This window comes from Accipiter gentilis, chromosome Z (assembly GCF_929443795.1).
Source record: "Accipiter gentilis chromosome Z, bAccGen1.1, whole genome shotgun sequence".
In the NCBI taxonomy this organism is placed as follows: domain Eukaryota; kingdom Metazoa; phylum Chordata; class Aves; order Accipitriformes; family Accipitridae; genus Astur; species Astur gentilis.
In genome coordinates this window covers 1,275,727-1,294,193 of record NC_064919.1, presented here as the reverse complement: position 1 = coordinate 1,294,193, position 18,467 = coordinate 1,275,727, and the positions used below count along the sequence as shown (strand labels likewise).

At 46.0% G+C, this 18,467-nt stretch overlaps 1 protein-coding gene across 2 annotated transcripts in view; it reads left to right on the top strand.

Annotated features, from left to right (window-relative positions):
• Nucleotides 1-2,946: 2,946 nt before the first annotated feature.
• Nucleotides 2,947-18,467, top strand: part of ZCCHC7 (zinc finger CCHC-type containing 7) — a 122,882-nt gene continuing 107,361 nt past the window's right edge. Inside the window, exons 1-4 of one of the 2 annotated variants that reach the window (XM_049795807.1) lie at nucleotides 2,947-3,001; nucleotides 4,053-4,092; nucleotides 6,795-6,912; nucleotides 10,212-10,919. In XM_049795807.1, coding sequence (XP_049651764.1) covers nucleotides 10,235-10,919 — 685 coding nt within the window. In that variant the 5' untranslated portion in view covers nucleotides 2,947-3,001; nucleotides 4,053-4,092; nucleotides 6,795-6,912; nucleotides 10,212-10,234. The remainder of the gene's footprint in view (nucleotides 3,002-4,052; nucleotides 4,093-6,794; nucleotides 6,913-10,211; nucleotides 10,920-18,467) is intronic. The other variant, XM_049795808.1, reaches the window with a different exon arrangement.

Here is an 18,467-nt window from a genome sequence, read left to right as displayed (position 1 = left end):
CGGGCCAGGGCCAGCGAGCAAAAACCAATCCCCTCCCGCATCGCATCAAGTGAAGAAGAGCAGTTCTTGCTAAAACCACTGAGATTTCCATGGAAGTAATTTAACCAAAAGCTGTAAGCAGAGAATTACTCATCATCATGACAGAATATTTGAAAACTAAATTTGCACTTTTCTACAGAGGTTTGCTTTCCAGAGAAAAAGATAGTTATTTTAAAGTCCACAGTGCGTTAAAGAATTAGCTGTTGTCTAAGTGAAAACTGCTTGCTCTTCCTCTCCACTGCGAGTATTTGAGCAAGAAATCAAAACACAATAAAAAGAAAGCATGTTAAGCTTTCCAGCACACTCCAGCTGAGTACCAGGGCGTCACTGAGAATTTCTATCAATCCTTTGGATTTTGTTTCTGAAACATGCTTTTACACAGAGGGAACTTCTGCCTCAGATGTTGACTTTAGCTCCTTTAAAAGCTTCTATTTGCATCCATTTTTATTCATCTTTAGTAAGCTGCGTAGGAAAATCTTTCAACTGCCGCCATCAGAGCAGCAGGTAGAGCAGGCCACTGCAGCAATTCAGCTTACAGAATGTTTATTTTTATGAAACTATGATACCCAAAACCATTTACAGATTAAAAATATGAAGTGGGGTTTAACTGAACATTCCCATGTCAGGTACATCCTCATACAATTGGATATTCTTGAAAATCTGCAATGCTTGCTGCGTACCTCCAGGGTGGAAGAAGTTCATTCTAAAATTCAAAGACAGCAAAACAAAGAAACATGACCACTTGCCTTCCTTGCCACATCAGAGTAATGTGGAAAACTCCTGTATTAGCAAGTCAGGGAAGAGGCAGCTGTTTTGCACCGGGAGGTGCTGGTTCATTACAATCCCAATAAGGAACGCACTGAGATTTTGTAAAGTATCACCAAAAATGCCAATTATTAGAGCTCACACCATAAAGAGAGGATAACACAGATAATCTTGGGTCCCTTTAGATGCTGGGACCTGCAAGCTGTGCAGCACCAAACGGGCTTCCAACCAGCACGCAGTGCAGCACACCCGGCAGGTCCCGTCCGTGAAAGGGGTACCCCGCTTTGGTCGTTTGAGGTGTTACAGGATTTTCTTAGAAGAAATTCATCACTTGCACTATCAGACAGAAAGGAGTTTCGCACGAGAACTCCTTGCTGCACTCTTGGATAAAAGCAAGGCCAGGCAGGTGGTGTAATTGCCAGGACCACATAGGAGCTGCCTGCAGGCTCCTCCGCTGCCATCAGCAGCCAAGGGACGTGCCCAGCACCGCGCAGGACCAGGCAGCACGGCACAGCGCAGGCCAGCTCAGGATAAGGGCCGCTGGGATTGAGCAGCTCTGCCGAATTCATCGCTGACCCGGAGCGTCCCTTCTCCTCTGAACTGCCCTTGAAACACGACATGCCAAACCCCCCGCCTTCTCCAAAGCAGCCACTGCTTGAGACTGAAAGATCTGGTTAAACTGTTTAAGTTCGGCAGGTAGGTCGGACAGGAGGCTCAAATTTTCCAAGGCGTCCATCAAACCCCACAACTTGGTCGCTCCCAGTCTCAGTCCTGTCCTCGGCAATCCTCAGCGGGTTGTCAGTTCGCAGTTATGTCCAAGTCCACCCCGACCCCCTCTGAGGGCAATCACCCTCGGAGTTGCTCAGGTTCTTGGCACCCAAGCGGCCACTTCTTCTTCCTCAGCCAGCTCTCTGCTTTCCCCCAGGCAGCCCTGCCCGAGGGTAATCCCTTTCCTTGGCTGGTCTGCAAAGATACCACATCATCAAAGATACCACGTCTTCTTCGTCCACTCATCCTGGTGCACCCGGCACGGCGCGGGCACACCAACGTGTGCAAGGGCTTTGCTCCCGCTCGTCACGGAGCCGCGGTCCACGCGTTCCCGTTTGGGGAGCGGGAATGAAAGTGGAAAAAGCAGACGACTCCGGCACCAGCGTGGTCGTGGGGGATGACGGTTTGACCGGGGGTTTGTTTCCTAGCGGGATGCTGCAAGAAGCGAGGCGTGCTGCGTTGCTTTTCTCACCCGTGGTATTCCTCCCTCATCCTTCTTTTTTGTTGGGTTTTCGTTGGGTTTTTTTGTCCATCGCTGGGGCTTCCTGCAGGCCTGGAAGAGAGAGACCAAAACTCAAGACAGAAGGGACGCGGCAGGAATCCCTCCGAACGCCTTGGGCAGAGTGACGCGCTCAACTCACGGTAACTTCCCTCCAATGTCAGCCGGCACCGGAGCCCCCCCCCCATCTTTCCCCTTCCCCTTCCCCTTCTCCCCCCCTTCCCCTTCCTCTTCCCAATGTCAGCCGGCACCGGAGCCCCCCCCCCCCCCTTTCCCCTTCCCCTTCTCCCCCCCCTTCCCCTTCCCCTTCCCCTTCCCTCTTCCCCTTCCCTTTCCCCCTTCCCCTTCCCCTTCCCTTTCCCCCTTCCACTTCCCTCTTCCCCTTCCCCTTCCCTTTCCCCCTTCCCCTTCCCCTTTTCCCGTGCCCGGCCCGAGGCTTCTGTCCGCACCGGCCTTCCCCAGCAGGCTCGGGCCCAGCGTTCCCCCGGTTGTGGCGCCATCCCCCCGCGGTGTGCCTGCAGGACCCCAGGACGGGTCGGGACCCCCCGCCGCGGACAGACCGCCGGGACCCTGGGGCGGAGCGCACCGGGCAGCGGGCAGACCTGGGTCACCGAGCCCCGAGTCCGCAACCCAGCCGGGGGGCGGGGGGGGGGAGGGGGGGCGGCGGGGAGCCCCGCGGTCGCGGTACCGGAACGCCCGCCCCGCCCCCCCCCGCCCCGGGCGCGGCCGCCGGCTCGGGTTAAGCCACGCCCCCCCCCGGTGGCCGAGCGCGGGACTCCCGGCAGCCCCGCCCCGCCCACTGCCTGGGGGGCGTGGCCGGCGGCAGCGGCGGCGCTGGAGGGGAGGGAGGCGGGGCCGGAAGCACGCGGCCGGCGGGGCGGGGCGCGGGCGCCGCCACTTCCTGCTCGGCGTGTCCCGGTGCGGCCGGCAGTGAGTACGCGAGCGGCGCTGGTGCCGCCCGACCGACCCCCGTCCCTCGGCGCCTCGGCAGCTTCCCCCTCCGCCTCCCCAGCCCCTTCCCCTCCTCCCCGGCCGCTGCTCCCTTCTTCCCCTCCCGGTCCGGTGCTTCCCCCCACCGGCAGGGTCTCCTGCCGGCTCCTCGCCCCGGCGGGCGCCTCTCCCTGACGGCCCGGCCCTTCCACCGCTGGGCGGCCGGCCGGGCGCGCTTGCTGCCCGAGGGCCTGCGCCCCGGCGGGCGCCCGCCGAGCCCCCTCCCCTCCTACCGTACCCGCCGTAATCCCTACCCGAGTGCCCGGCCCGGTGCCGGTGCGGCCTGCCCCGTCCAGCCTCCGCTGCTTCAGCCCTTCCCTCTCGGGACCGGGGAAACCGGTCCGTGCCTCTCCGCCTGCTCCACGGCCTGTGGAGGTGGCCGGGCTCTGCCCGCTGTAGCAGCGAGGGTGCCAAGAGTCCCCCCCCCCGGACACCCCCCTCTCCCTCCCCCCACCCCCCACCCCCGGTTTGCCATTAAACAGATGTACGAGTCACTGCATCGGCCTCCGTCTTTATCTCCGGTTGCCAACGTCTCCCGGTGCCTCGAATCAAGCCCGGAGCGACCGCGCCTCCCGTCGGGAGCAGTTGTGCCGTGCGGGGATACCGGAGGGACGGCTGCCCTTTTTTTTTTGGGGGGGGGGGGGGGGGCGGTTCGGTTCGGAGCCCCGGGGTCTCCTCCAGGCGTGGTGCGGAGCAGAACGGTGCCCCGCATGGGGAGACCGTCGGTGGTCGGTGGTTGTGTGGCCGTGAACCGAGTCCGTGTCCTCTCCCGCCTGCTAACTCCCCCTTTTGTGTTCCTTGTCTTCACCGGGCCGGATTCGGTCGTGATCTTAAGTGGGGAAAAAAAAAAAAAAAAAAAAAAGCAAATCTGTTAATTTGAGGATGTTTGTGCTGTTACTGCTAAAGGCAGCTCTGAAAATTGCTAAAGGGGGGAAAAAAAATATCTTCTAGAAGGCTTGAAGTAAACTTTGAATGTTTTGTTATTTTCCAGGGTTTGGGTGTGGAAGATAGATTCCTGTGATCTCCTGAAGGTATAGCTTGTCACTAGAAAAACATTTACCTCTTCTCCAAAGCTCTTCTTTTCTCCTTTACACTCTACTTGCACTGTATTTAAAGAAAGTACAGAAAAAGGAACGTTTTCTCAAGCACACAGCAGATCAGCGTAAGGATGAGTTTTACATCTCCGCATTGAGCAACAAGTTATCCTCGGAGAACCAAGTGACAAAGTTTAGCCAAAAATAACTAATAGCAAATGTCACCATTAGAGCAGCTTTATGGTGCTGTCTACCTTTTTCTTGACTACCTGAAACTGAGACGATAGTTACCATCCGTACTCACGGTTTGCTTCTTGAAAACCAAGGGGGTGGGTGGCTGCCCTGGAATCTACCTCACAACATTTTTAAATGATTCACTGTGAGGGCATTTCTGCTCTAGATTGAGTATGCCGGTGCGCAGAGCAGCTCCAGGTGTCTAACAGCTGCGCATCTCACCTTGCACGGCAAATGAAAATTGTTTCTTTCTCACGTGTGTTGAGTGCAGCTTGGTTATCCCCATAAGGCAAAATAAGATCTGTCTTATGTTTGGTACAGAAACACAATACAGGTGAAGGAAAAAACAGTCTCCTGATATTCACCTCTGATAATAAACACATGTTGTTGGCTTTTTTGAAAAAGAACAAAACCAAAGCCAAAACCAAAATGTTCAGATTTGATATCTGCATACCTTTGTAGGGTATCAAGAAGAACCAAGTATGTGATTTTCATTCTGGTGCTGCACTTCGTAACAATAATTTTGATTGCTTATCTCTCATGAAATAGAGATATGCAACTTCTGATGAAGGGTACAAAAGCAGTTACAGCAGCTGAAATTAAAAATTTCATTGAACATTTAAGTTCTCTATCAATTTCCTGTTGGTTGTACCTGTGCAGTATCTTAACGTTCTAAAGAACTAGGCAGTTTAGGTATCACAAACATGAGTAAACAGAAAACTGAGAGAAGGTCTGCTTTGCACACAACTATAAAGTCTGTTGATGTCTCCTACCATTCTGATCTCTGAACCACTGTTCTGAGAGATACTTGTGGTTTTAGGAAGTTTTTGGTAATTTCCTCGGAAGACCTTTCTTTTCCGTTTTATTGTTGTTCCTATCTGTAACAGAGAATCTGATGATAGGGTTATGTCTTGTCTTTACCTCCTAAGACAGCGAAGAATACGTTTGTAGCTGTATTTTCAATGCAGCCTTTGTCATAAAGTGTTAGATTTGACATTACTGCAAAGATCAAGCAGAGAGCAAGAAAAATAAGGAAATCTTTTAAATTCACTGATGATTTGTGGTGGGAATAGTAGACTTGTCTGAAAACTCATATTTGCAAAGGATGGAAATGTAATCTTTTTTCCAATTCGTTTTTTGTTTTGTTTGCTTGAGATTTTTTTCTTTTAAGAAATCTCAATATTTGAAGTTAAGCAGAATGTGTATTTCAAATGGCAAGAGGAAGAGACGAAGAAGTTACTGCGTGAGCTCGGAAAGATTGTAGGAGGTGAAAAAGTAAGAGCAGCAGAAGTAATGAAGTTAAGCAGAGGAAGAGAGGAGTTGGTAGGGAGAAACAAGGCCATGTGAAGCAGGAATGGCATGGGAAGGACTGGCCTGGGCATGTTACTGGCTCTTATGCAAAGCCCATTCTGCTCTTATCTTACACCTGAGTGTCCCAAACTGCTTTGAAACTTTGGCTGAGGAAGTAGCTGCCTGCACACAACTTGAAAATTGCTGTGGGTGTTCTGATTAACTTGTTCTTGCTCTTTTCCCCTGCCTGGAAGTCATCGCCAGTACCTCCCTCTTGACTGCGCTGTGCTGCTGCAAACTTTTGTTACTTTATCTAGCGGGGGGATGTTGGTTTTTTTAATGAACTAGCTGAAAAGTGTTAACAAGCAGTCTTTGTAAATGATCTGAGAAAATGATCTCATGCCATTTCTAACAATAGCCATCTAGAGTTTTGTTTGGAAATGGTTAAAAGAGATTCAGATAGGTGTGATTTTTTAATTTTGTTTTAACATCAGTAGCCCTTTACCTGAACTGTTCTTACTTAGGGCTCACCAGAGGGGCAGCCAGGTACTTTTGAGGAAAGTTGTGCTCTGGGTTCAGGTAGGAATGGGGTTCCTCTTGATGAAGGGACAGGGTTCTTCCATGGTCTAGGGTTTGAAGTTTGGGGTTTTTTTAAAAAATAAGGCAGGCCAGTTCCAAAGTATGATGCGTCAGTGTGTTACACTCTCTGCAGCCTCTATTACCTACCAAATCAGTTAGTCTATGCAGGACTGTTATTTTTCATGTGGTTTTCACACTCGGACATGAGGACTGTCTTTGTAATAGACTAGCTGGTAGCAAAAAGGACCATTGCCCATTGTCTAAACCTTTCACTGGTGAAAGAAAATCTAAATTGCTGGAGGCTGGCAGTCAGATACGTCTTTCTCTGTTTTGAGCATCAGTATGAATACAGTAAGAGACTACTTTACTTTGACAAGCTGGAAAATACCAAAACTTTGTCTGTCAAGCTCCTCTTCCCTTTCCTAGAGGCAGGTATTTTGTCTGCTTTGATGCCAAACACCTGAAATGGCTGTTTCCCACTCTGTGATAAAGACGTGGGCCATAGCTATTGCCCAAGTTTGAGGATGGTGAACAGTGGAACTAGATATCTTCAGACTGTGTTGTGATGCTGATGTTTGATGTTTCTTGTTTCCCAGTGGCCTGCCGTGCATGCTGAGCAAGAGGAGGAGCCCTTCGTCATCATTCCAGTCATTGGCGTGGACCTGGAAGGAGGAGCTGTTGTTTGACCTGAGCTTCTGGGGAGGATAGATCAAAGTAGGTGTAGTGCCCTGCTGCCTCTTCTTTCTTTTGTCTTCGTTATGAAGTGTCCCTGAGTCAGCTCCTTGGGCGCTCTTTGACATTCATGATCCAGCAGTCTTGTTTAGCTGCATGTTTTCAGCAATAGTCATGTACTTAACTTTGTGTAAGTTCATCCAGTGGGTGACAGAATGGGAAGGAAAGAGTGCTTGAATTAAGTTGGCTTTTCAAGTATCACTAAAATTGCGCCATGCTTCGGGGGGGATTCTTTCATTTCCTATATCACTGAAGGTCTCTTTTCTCACATCCCGTAACCACAGATTAATATTGTAAATGTGCTTGACTGGAGCCAGGTCTGCTTTTATTCTCACCCTGTGGATGGGAACAGGCTAAGACCTGTTTGAAAGGGTGACCCCATGTATAGTTGAGAGAAATGTTTAAGCATAGGGGCCTCATTTGGTCTGTCAGGTCCTTTTCTGTCTTACTTCTTTACTACCTACAACCATTCAGGTGGCCAGTGTTTTAGTCATTCCTCCTGTCTACGGCATCCAGACCTAAATACTGGTATAAAATAAGTTTATTGTCTCTATTACCACCAAGTTCTGACCTCATTCTTTTATATTTTTATTTGGCATAATAGATACTATATTTACCTAAGAACCCACATAAGAGAGGCAGAGTCTAGCGGGTACAGATATATCCACGTTATCCTCACATTATTGCTGCATACATTGTGCTGCTAAGCGGAGTTCTGTGTTGGCAGGTGTAAAAGTTTCCAGGAGCTTACAGTCGCTGTGTGGATAGGACAGCTTTTAAAACAGATTCTATAACCTCCAGTTGTTAAATTTTAGGACTGTATTTGTAGGTTAGAAACCAACTTGAGTGTATTAGGAGATAGCTGAGCATGTGCGTGGATGAGTAGAGTTCTGATGGTCTTTGGATGTGATCTCATCTATTGACGACCAAAGCGACTTCTTTGGCTGTGCAGGTGAGATTGAATGATGTATGCTGATCTACTAGAAGACTAAACAGAAAAGAGTACAGCGTATGGATTATCAGTAAGCATTGTATTTTCCTGCTGATGCGCTCATGTTTTATGTGGTTTTGCTTTGTTTATTTTTGTGGAAAGAGTGTCTTCCTCTTTAGTTTGACTTTGGTATAACAGGAATACAAATGAGGTCAAATCTGTCATGATCAGGGAAGGACTCTTGCAGGGTGTACACAGAAAGCTGTCATAGTAAGAGCCTTTGGGTTCTTTAAATACCATCACTGCACAAATTACTTATGTACAAAGTTAATGAATCTAATTTTTTGTACTTGTGTATCAGTATATGAATTTAAACAATGCCATGCAACTTCCTTCCACAACTGAAAAACTGAACTCCATCTGACAGTTCTCATGTCTAAAAAGCTTGTTGGCTTCCCTAGGAGTAACTGTAACAGAGAAATAAAGATAGGCCTTTCAGAGAAAGTATTCCCTTTCCTCTCCTCCATGCATGATAGGGTCATGTAAACAAAATAAGGTACCCTGTGAATTAGGCAAAGTAACTTTAGAATGTCTCTGGATTTCCTGTCCCGCTAGGGAGTTGGTAGTGAACTCTAGAGATGCTTGCCATTGTGTTGGGATCACAAAATAGCTGAGGTTGGAAGGAATCTCTGCCAATTGTCTTGTCCAACCCCTTCAGTCAAAGCAGGGTGACTTAGAGCAGTTTGCTCAAGGCCATGTCCAGCTGGGTTTTGAACGTCTTCACGGATGGAAGCTCCGCAGTCTTTCTGGGCAACAGAGTAAAAAAGGGTTTTTTCTTATGTTTAAGTGGAATTTCCTGTATTTTATCTTTTGTGTCTGTTGCTCCTCGTCATGTTTCTGGACACTACTTGGAAGAGCCTGGATCTGTCTTATTTACTGCCCCCCCCCCCCCCATGTATTTATGTACATTGATAAGATCCCCCTGAGCCTCCTTCTCTTGAGGATGAACAGTCCCAGCTGTCTCAGCCTGGCCTCATATGACAGATGCCCCAATCCCTTAATCATTTTGGTGGCCCTTCACCGCACTCGCTCCACTATGTCCATCTTAAATAGTACTGGAGAACCCAGAGCTGTACACAGCGCTCCACATGAGTGCTGACCGGGGCGGAAGGATAACGTCCCTCACCCTGCTGGTGATGTTTTTCAGGAGCACAGGATGATTTTTGTCCCAGAAGTGTATTGGCTTATAGTCAACTCATCGCATCCCCAGGTCCTTTTTTGCAAACCTGCTTTCCAGGCAGTGGGCCCCCAGCCCACTGGGGTACACTTTGTCCCATCAGCCAGCTTGTATAGCCTATTTGTTTAAAAAACAGTATTGCTGAGTACATGAGAAGGGAAATTGGGGCTTTAGTCCCAGAACCACCAAAATGGCTGTTAAAGGTTGTAGGTAATTACTGCTAAACTGGTAGCAGCACAGAGATGTCATAGCTAACGGTGAGCTGGGCAGACACTCTTCGCAGGCATGTCTTCCTCAGGTCCAAGAGCATTGTAGTTGCATTTTCGTGGCATTCTAACTCAGTTCGTAAGTCCTGATGGGACAATGCAACATGCTAGTTTGTCTGAAGGCTGCAGATTTGTGTATTACCTTTAGTATTCTTTTTTTTATGCTGCCTTTAGACCTGAGTGTGTGCAGAGCATGTCTGGGTGCTTCTGTATCATAGCTCTGGGGCTTCTCATCATAAGGTTAAATTCCACAGCAGGGGAGATGGAACTAGGTGATCTTTAAGGTCCCTTCCAATCCAAACCGTTCTGTGATTCTAATTCTGAAGTGCCAGTTCAGGTGACTCTGCAGCCCAGGTGTAGATAGGCTCCAAGTAACTTCTATCAAATAGTGCTGAGTGTTCCTTCTTTGCTCTTTCAGGTATGTATGTAAGATGTTACTTAGTAAAACAAGTTGCACAGTACCCAGAATTAATACTAGTTGGTGGAATGATCAAAACTCGGATTCAGATACTCATTTGGTTCCCGATCCATGCAGGTACCCTGGGTTTGAACCGAGGATGAAGAGGAGCTGTGGAAGCTGAGAGCACATTAAGTGCAACTTTTCAGAAGCCAAAGTAGTTGAGGTTAAAGTAGTAGTTAAGGTTGCAGATGCACCCTTGAGTAGCTTTTGCTATTACAGATGTGAGCTTTGATTGTTGTAGCTGTTAAGCCTGCTCAGTTTTATCTTCTGTACACAGAGCTCTATGACTAACCTTAGCAATTTCAGAAAGGCCAAAAGTATCATTGGAAAGATGGTTTTGGGCATACATTCATGACCATTCTGATATAACCTTTTGGTTTTTTGTAGATACAGACTATTCACTTTCCAAAATGTTTGCTGGATATGAAGACGCTGAGGATACTGAAGTGTATGAAGATGAACTTTATCATGAGGAGTCATCCAGTGAAGAGGCTGTTGATAGTGAGGTGGAATTTCATCTCTACAGCCAGATCCACTATTCCCAAAATCTTGGAGAAATCAGCACGCTGGAAATGGATGAAGAAGCTGATGTTGCAGGAGTCACGGCTCATAGTTCAGTTCTACCTGAGAAACGGTGTGAAGACAAGAAAATCACTGGGTTCATTGATCATGGTGCTCAGCTTTCAGAGGACCCTGAGATCATCGTCTTGTCTGATACACCGGATGAAGACAGCGTTTACAAAAGCAAAGCAAAGAAGTCAACGGGCTCTTTAGCTCAAGGTAAAACACGTATCGATCCAGGATCTTCCACGCCAAATGATGCTGAAGCTGCTGCACGTAATTTCCTGTATCCTGCTGGATCAGGCACAGACATTTCAAAGCAAAAGAAAAGTGCTAGTGGGAAGCTTAACCCAGTTAGTTCTGCTGGAGCTCATGCCATCCAAGATGTGTTGGTAATAGATAGCTCAGAGCAGGAGAGCTTGATATCTGACAGTGATAATGTCGAGAGTTGGATGCTTTTGGGAGCTGGTGCAGACGACAGAGATGAAGATATAATGTTGAACATTGAAGGCTGTGGAAGTCCGGTCAGCGAAGGTTAGTACTGTTTTTAATCGTTTATTCTTCTGTATGTGGGAGCATTTGTCTGCAAGGATACTGATGTCAGTGTTTGAAAAAAAAGTTAAACAGAAAGCAAATTGGAGCGCATAATGATGGCTGCAAAGCTATGATGAAGGAAATAGCTAGCCATTTATTTATACCATTTCAATACTGTTATTTCAGTAGTGTCATATATGGAAAGACAGTATTTTTGCTGGCAGAAATTTAGAAGTAGTATCAGAGTGATTCATGTTGTGAACTTTCCAACTTTCCTGTATATTTTGTATTTCTAAGAGCATATAAGAAGTGGGGGCGGGCAGGGGCAGGGTGAAAGGGTGGCGAAATAAAGAGGGAATACAACGGTTTCTTGTTGTAAACAAAGTAAGTAGAAAAAAAAACAGTTTGAGGACTAGAGACGTAAAGAAAATCGGACGTAGGAACTGCATAACGGTAAAAAGTTTGCTGAAACACGCTGCAGGGTAGGAAAGTAGTCAGTGCTCAGAACCCCAGGAGCAGTGTCATTTCTCTTTTCATGTGATGAGGTTTCTGCCCCGCTGCCCCTGTCTGCCTTGCCTCATTGCCCCTCAGCAGTGCAGAGAACAGTGCTTGTTACGGCTTTGCTGTATGCTGGACCAGTGAAGTTACAACTCAGAAAAGGGATGAACTGTAACAGGAGAGGGCAAGGAAGGGAGGGGAGATCTGAGCTAGTTCCCTTTCCTGAAACAGGTTCTGTAACCACTCCTTCAGGAGTCTGGCAGTTTGGGCTGTTGATCTAAAATTTACTGTAACTTCTTGTATGGGTTCTGCATTGAATAATTCAGAGAGATTCCCAACTGCTAAGACTAAAATTTAATATTTTGGTATTTTGCATAATACTCTTCCACATTACAGTGCAGAAAGTTAGTAAATGTGATGGTTAGCGCAACAGATTTTGGATATCTGTTTGTAATAATCATGGTATGTAATGCATACCTTGTCACCAGCAACCAAAACCGTGTTGGACGATCAGCCATGCTTTTTTCTTGCCCACTGGTTTCCCGATGCAGAAAGATCATTTCCAGAAACAGCGTCCCCTGCCAGTCTGAGAGAAAACAGAACCTGAAGAAAGGCTGCTTCAGTGGCAAGGCTAGCCAGATCAGCTGCAGCACTAGGCACCTTTGCAAGACTTTTTAAATTTAAAACAAAAAAGTATACCATAATTTTACTTGGTGCACATGTAAATGAGGTGGGTTTGGGTGCAGGGAAATGAAACGTTCTGCAGCGCTGACCTGCAGGCTGACACTAGTAAAGTTTTTCCTGAGGGTGGCTGTGTAAACAGTGCTGCTGTTCACATGCTGCTCCTAAGCTGTTTGAGAGGGGAAAGCTGAGAAATTGTCTTTGCCGACACCTGTTTCTTGCCCATAAATGTTGTCCGTAAATGTTCAATAACTAACTTTTTGCTTAGAGTTGTTCCTGTGTATGTTTTTGCATAGCTATCCATAGTCCATTGCTAAATAGTCCATAGTGTGCACTCGATTTCAGATGGTTGATTAAAGACTCCAGTGTGCTTGCCCAAGCTTCAGAGATTTAAGAAATGCTTTCCCTATTCCCAGTGCAATGCCAGAAGAGTGGCAGAGCATTCAGTTGCCATGCCAGAGCCCCACACAGCCACATTATATTTGGAATTTATGTAATTTTTTTCTCCCTGTAAATGTTTTAAAATGCAGTTTTTAAGATTCAACTTGACATTGCTAAATTTCATTAATATCTTTCTTTTTGTATTTTCATATCCTGTCCTTTTCTTTGAAACTAGAGCTAATTGGCTTGTCTTTTTCTTAAATTACTCTTGCCTCTTGGGGACCAAATGTTTGGTGCCCTGTGGTGACTGCTGTAACAGCAATACAGTTTGTGCATAGCACAGTTAATACATTTTCTGAGTAGTGTCTATTTTTCTTATAACTGCTGGGTAGGCAAATGACCTGGAGTTAGGTTTCTTTTGTTCTGTTTATTCTGTGTATCTCTTTGGATTTAGGTACCAAAATTGCTGATAGTAGCGCTAAAGATTACCCCAAAAAACAGAAGATAGAAAAATGTTCAAATAGTGCTTGAGACTTTAAGCATATTTCAAAGTTACATATACACATTTTGGGAAACATTCTGTAACTAATTTATCGGAGTGATTACGCTTACTAGGTGTAACACGAAAATGAAAATTCATTCTTTGTGCTATTATAGTGAAGGTGTGCCAGTGCTAACCAGGAGAGGCTTTTAAAATTTAATACAGGAGGTTAATATCAGGAGACAGTTTTGCTAACTTATGGTATGTTTTTGTAATGAATGTAATAATGTTTCTGATTTGTTTATATACTCATAGATGTTGACAATAAGCAAGCCACATTCAAAGCAGGTAACGGGAGGAGAAGTTTCCTGCGGTGTATAAACTTGTTGTACTGTTCAGGACTAAAATGGTTTCATTTAATGTAGGTGATGTAAAGATTTTTTGAGATGCTCAAATGGGACCTCACAGACAGCCACACAAGAGGCTCAAAAATATAACTGTTCTTCCCCTACTCTGATGTTTATTCTCAAAGTTAGGTCAGAAGCTCCTCAAAACCCCTTTTTTGTGACTTGCCTCACATCAGTAGTCGTTTTGCCAACAGCAGCCTCGTGCCTGGAGATGTGGGATGTATGGAACACGCGTCAGACGCCCACAGCTGTTTGGGAGCAGGTGCTACTTGTACACGCACATCTCTCTCTTCGTTTTAGCTGTTGCCTTTCTACATATGTATGACTTTCCAGAAAGCCTTAACCTTTGTGCATTTCTTCTGACCACGATCAAGTTAGTGATGATCCGTTTGACTCTGCTGTATGCAATGGGCAGAGCAGAGGTCCATGCCTCGTTGCTGGCTCCGATGCAGGCACGCACCTGAGTCGGAGAGGGTACTGCCGGGCTGGGCTCCATTCAAACCCCTGGTTCTCGACCATGTCCCAAATTCCAGTGAATGTTATTCAGGTAGCTCCGGCGTGCAAAAAGTTTGGTTCCCCTGCTGTGTTTTTAATGTCTTTCGTCATGGGGATGCAAAGACACAGCCTTAAAGTAAATCGGTGCTGTATGTACGTGTGTGTGTGTAATGAAAAGCCGAAAGAGCATCAAAATAGTTTTAGGGAACATAGCCATAAATCTTCCTAATGTAAAGTAACCATAATTGTTTATGGAGCTTATGCAGCATTGTATCTCCAGTTCTATAGACTATAAAGGACTCCTTTTCTGAAACATAAACATAAAAATTTTAAGTCCGAGGGAAGAAATGCATTTAAAAAATACGTGTGTTGGCAAATTATCTTCTCAAAGATATTCTCTGCTAATTCATTTAAACTGTTTTGAGACATGCACAGTTCTGATTTCAAGGTTTCTAAAGAACGAGATCAAGTATTTAGGTGACTGCATAGTATGTAAATTACTATTTTAGGGCTTGCAGTATCAGTAAGGATGGATGTGGAGTGTAGTGGCTGGTGAAGCCTTGCCTTTCACATTCTCCGCCAAAACTGCCTGTGACTGCATAAATGGGATAGACCATAACAGTGTCATGGTGTGGTTAGTGTCCAGTTTGCTTCACATTAGAAAGGGAGCTAAAATGTGAACAACTCTCCAACTATGAGAGTAGCCGGCTGTGTCGGTCATTTGATGAATCTGTTTTCACGTCTGAGTCCCTGAAATAGAGATGCCGAGGTTCCACTGGAGTCAGAAGTAGCTCCTCAAGGAAAGGAATTAGGCTTATCTCCTCATGCTGTTAACTCCGCTACATCTTACTTGCCTGCCCTGCTCTTTTCTAACAACATTATTTTTAATATTCTCTATAAACAAATAACACTTTCTTGATGCCTCCAACGCACAGCGTCTTCTCCCCATACAGCCTTCTAGCTTCAGTCATCACCGTCTGCTGTGACAGAAAAGAGATGTCCAGATGTCCCTTTGCCTTGGGACATGAGCTCTGGTTCCTGATGGTAAATCAGGAGTCACCTGTACCCTTCTGTCTTCAGCTGACATCTTTAAAGTTATGGCTGGTCCACAAACACTGCTGTTCAGTACACAGTTGAAAAGTTTTCCTCCCTTTTGTGCCCTCTTTGCAAATGGCTTTAGATGCCTTTCACTTTTTATTTTTGCTTGCCTAAACCACGTTTGTGCCCATATTTCTGTAAAATACAACTTTTTGTCATGTGTCTGCTGCTTTCTCAGCACATACAGCTGACTGGCAACCTTTAACTGATTGGGATATGAAGATGGGTGCTGGCTTTCTTGTTTCACATAGAGGGATATCATGGAAAGCACTTACTGTGTCTGTACTAACTCTGTCCTTCCTTACTCTGACTTGTTTTTCTGTGGTGAGATTGCACATGGCTTGGATGCAAAGCAGGCACTTGAATTACAGACGGTCAGCCAAGCTGAAAGACAGCGGCCACTTACCTGTATGTGTTACTTGCCCCCACCTGATGATCTGTGGGTTTCCTTGCATGGCGTTTGGAAAAGTGTGCGCTGCTACTGGTCGTTACTTTGCAAAAAGGGTCCTACCTGCTTCATGTGGTGTTTAAAAAATGGGTAGTTAGCAAATCTAGGTCTTTGGTATGATTTGCCTGATTTTTTTAAATGTTTAGAGTCCAGAAGAAAGTGTGCAAAGAGAATCATTACAAACTGTACCATGTACTAAATGCAGTGAATTCATTTTTAGTGCTGGAGGTTTTCCAGGTCTTTGAAGGAGGGTTCTCCCCTCCCACCCCTCTCCTCCACTTTGCAATAAGAGTATATATGATAAGAATGTTAATCTCCTGTAGTTGGAAGTCTTTCATCCATTCCTTCATTAAAATCTTCCTTTTAACATATTTCCTCTCCCACACATAGCTGCAATCCTAATCTCTGCATTTTTCTTTTCCTCATGGCTTTTGGAAAGACAGCTTTCAAAGCTGCAGCATTGATGTCCGGCCACTAAGGGGTACAAAAAACAATTTATCTTCTCCCTGTTTCATCCTTTGCCCACCCAGTACCTTCCTCGGAGACAACAGGCTGATGCGATCGCACTCTGGGCTTGGCAGGTTTGTGGGGTGCGGTGCATATGGTTGGTTTTGAATCCAGAGTTTTTATAAAAGAGCACATATGGACTCTGCTGAGCTCCCAGAGAGGGAATGGGTGTTTTCTTCTCCGCTCTTGATTTCTTTCTTGTTAACACAGTAGCGAGGCTTTTACAAGAGCATCACTAGAGATACTACTTCTGGCAGAAGAAGTTGCTCTTGAAAGTACCAGCCACTGGGTATCGGTCTGCCCTAGTAAAGAGCGTTCATTCGAATGCCCTTCGTGGTCATTGCTCCGCAGCCTGTAAGCCTCGTCGGAAGCCCTGGCGCAGCCTCCTTAGAGCTCTGGCTGCGTTTTCATGACATTTGCAGACAGTGACATGGCGTGCGATAGTCTGAGCGATTCCCATGTGTGCTGCTCGGCACGGCTGCTGCTCAGGGGTCCCGGGGGGTCCTTCCCTCCGCAGCAGCAGCCCCTGGACCAGGGACCGACTCAGCTTCTGTTTGGGTGCAGTGCCTGTTTAGCTGGAGCTCGCTCCAGCCCTGGGTCACGAAGAGGCTGTGTACCAAGGGTGACACTGTGATTTATTTAAGCATTTTGTTCCATGACGGCGTAGAAGCTGTACTTGGTGTAGCTTTGGCTCTGGTGGTAACCTCAGACAAACGAAGGGCAGAAGACTCGCAGCAGAAAGCACAAAACTCAGCTGAGGCTTATGGGGTGTTGCAAGATATTTTTAAATCTGTTTGTCATGTGATCTTCTAGCTATCTGAATAGATGAAGTAGTTTTTGTGTTTCCTAACAGATTGACTTCTGGAATTTGTAAAATACGAGTATTTTTAATCGTCTCTGTTGACACTAGTTACGAAAGGAAGCCAGCATTCAAGGGGTAAATCATTTCACTTGAGGCACAGGATTTTATGTCAACTTTTGCTCTAACGGCCCTGTAAAACTGCCCTGTACGAAAAGAAATAGTGACCATAAAATAAAGTGCAAGTTAGTGTTTCCAAAGCAGTTTTTTCAGCTTTCCATTTTGGCATCCATTGCCACCTTTTTTTCCAGGTTTAGAGGTCTTTCTATGCACTGATTTTTAGCCTGAGTAATCAAGTCTCTCATTTAGCCAAAGAAACCCTAACAAAAGTACATCTGAAAAATAAAAAAGGAAAAAAGAAAAGGATTTGAACATTTAGTGAGTGAAGTCATAAAAGAAAAGGCCTAAAATTAAAAAAAAAAAGTAATTTGAAAGCATTGTATTTTTGCCTCTTCCCTAAAAAATAATGTAGGAAGGAGTTTTCTCTTCAGCAGCAATAAGTACAGCTTATGGAGTCAAAATGGAAATAGCAGTGTCTGATAAATTTAGCTTATTGTTTTATCTCTGTCAGCCATGCTCAAAAAGGAAATACCCTTTGTTAACTATCAGTGGCTTAAATGGCTTCTTCTAGATGTATGACTTAATTTTCTCTTAACTCTGGATGGTACTACAGAAACTATTAAAAAATCTGACCTCATCTATATTTTTTTTCTCTCTGTGCTATTATTCAAATCCCTCAGTGTATTTTTAAATAGTGAAAAGGTGTAAGCTTATTTCTAAAATGACAAAAAAGTACAGTAAGTTGTGCTTTTCTTTAATTTACCCCTTCCCTTGACAGCTAGTTTTGAACACGACCTTTGCACGATCTAGTATGTTTGTGTTCTAGAGTCTTGATATTTGTAGCACGAACGTACTTTTTCCATGAAAAAGTCTACGAGAAATTTTTCATTTTGTTAGGCCGCAGAAAAACTATTTGAAGAGCCATACTTCCCTGTACTTTTTGGATGCCCAAGTTGTGTAATTGCTGAATTCAGTTTCAGCAAAGGTTGCTTTCAAAAGTAAAAACAGTTTATTGGTGAAAATGAGTTTAGCAATTAAAATACTTTTATTATTAATGCCTAATGGTCTGTGCAGCATTTTTTAAAAGCAGCAAGACTTACTAGTGTGGTCTGTGTGCAAATTTCAGTGTCACAACTCCCCCCCCCAAAAGCGAGGGTTTATTTCTTGCCAGTTCTGCATGGCACCTCACAGCACGCTGCTGCATGCAGATTGCTGCTTCCCCACTCGCTGCTGCCTCTTCTTGAGGCCGGGGAGGCTGCTGGGACGCTGCACGTCGGTGGCTGTGGCCGTGTCACGTTGGCGACAGCTCAACGTCCCCTTTCGAGGGGTCGCTTCGGCCCCCCCGGTGAAGCTGTCGTGCCACCGGGAGCACGGCATGTCCCCCCCCAGAGAGGTCGAGCACTGGGCACTGGGCGGCTGGAGGGGACGGCTGATGGAAAAGCAGGCAGGAAAGACGTCTCGGTGTAAAATTAATATTTTTTTGGAAGTAGCCTGTACGGGGAGGCGTGTTTGTGTGGGCTGGTAAGCCACGCACGTGGGACCACGCTGTCCCGTCGCGTCCTGCGAAGCTGGGGATGGAGGGGCTTCACCAGAAGAGGGTGGGAGCCCGTGGTCCATGTGGTCCATGGTCCTC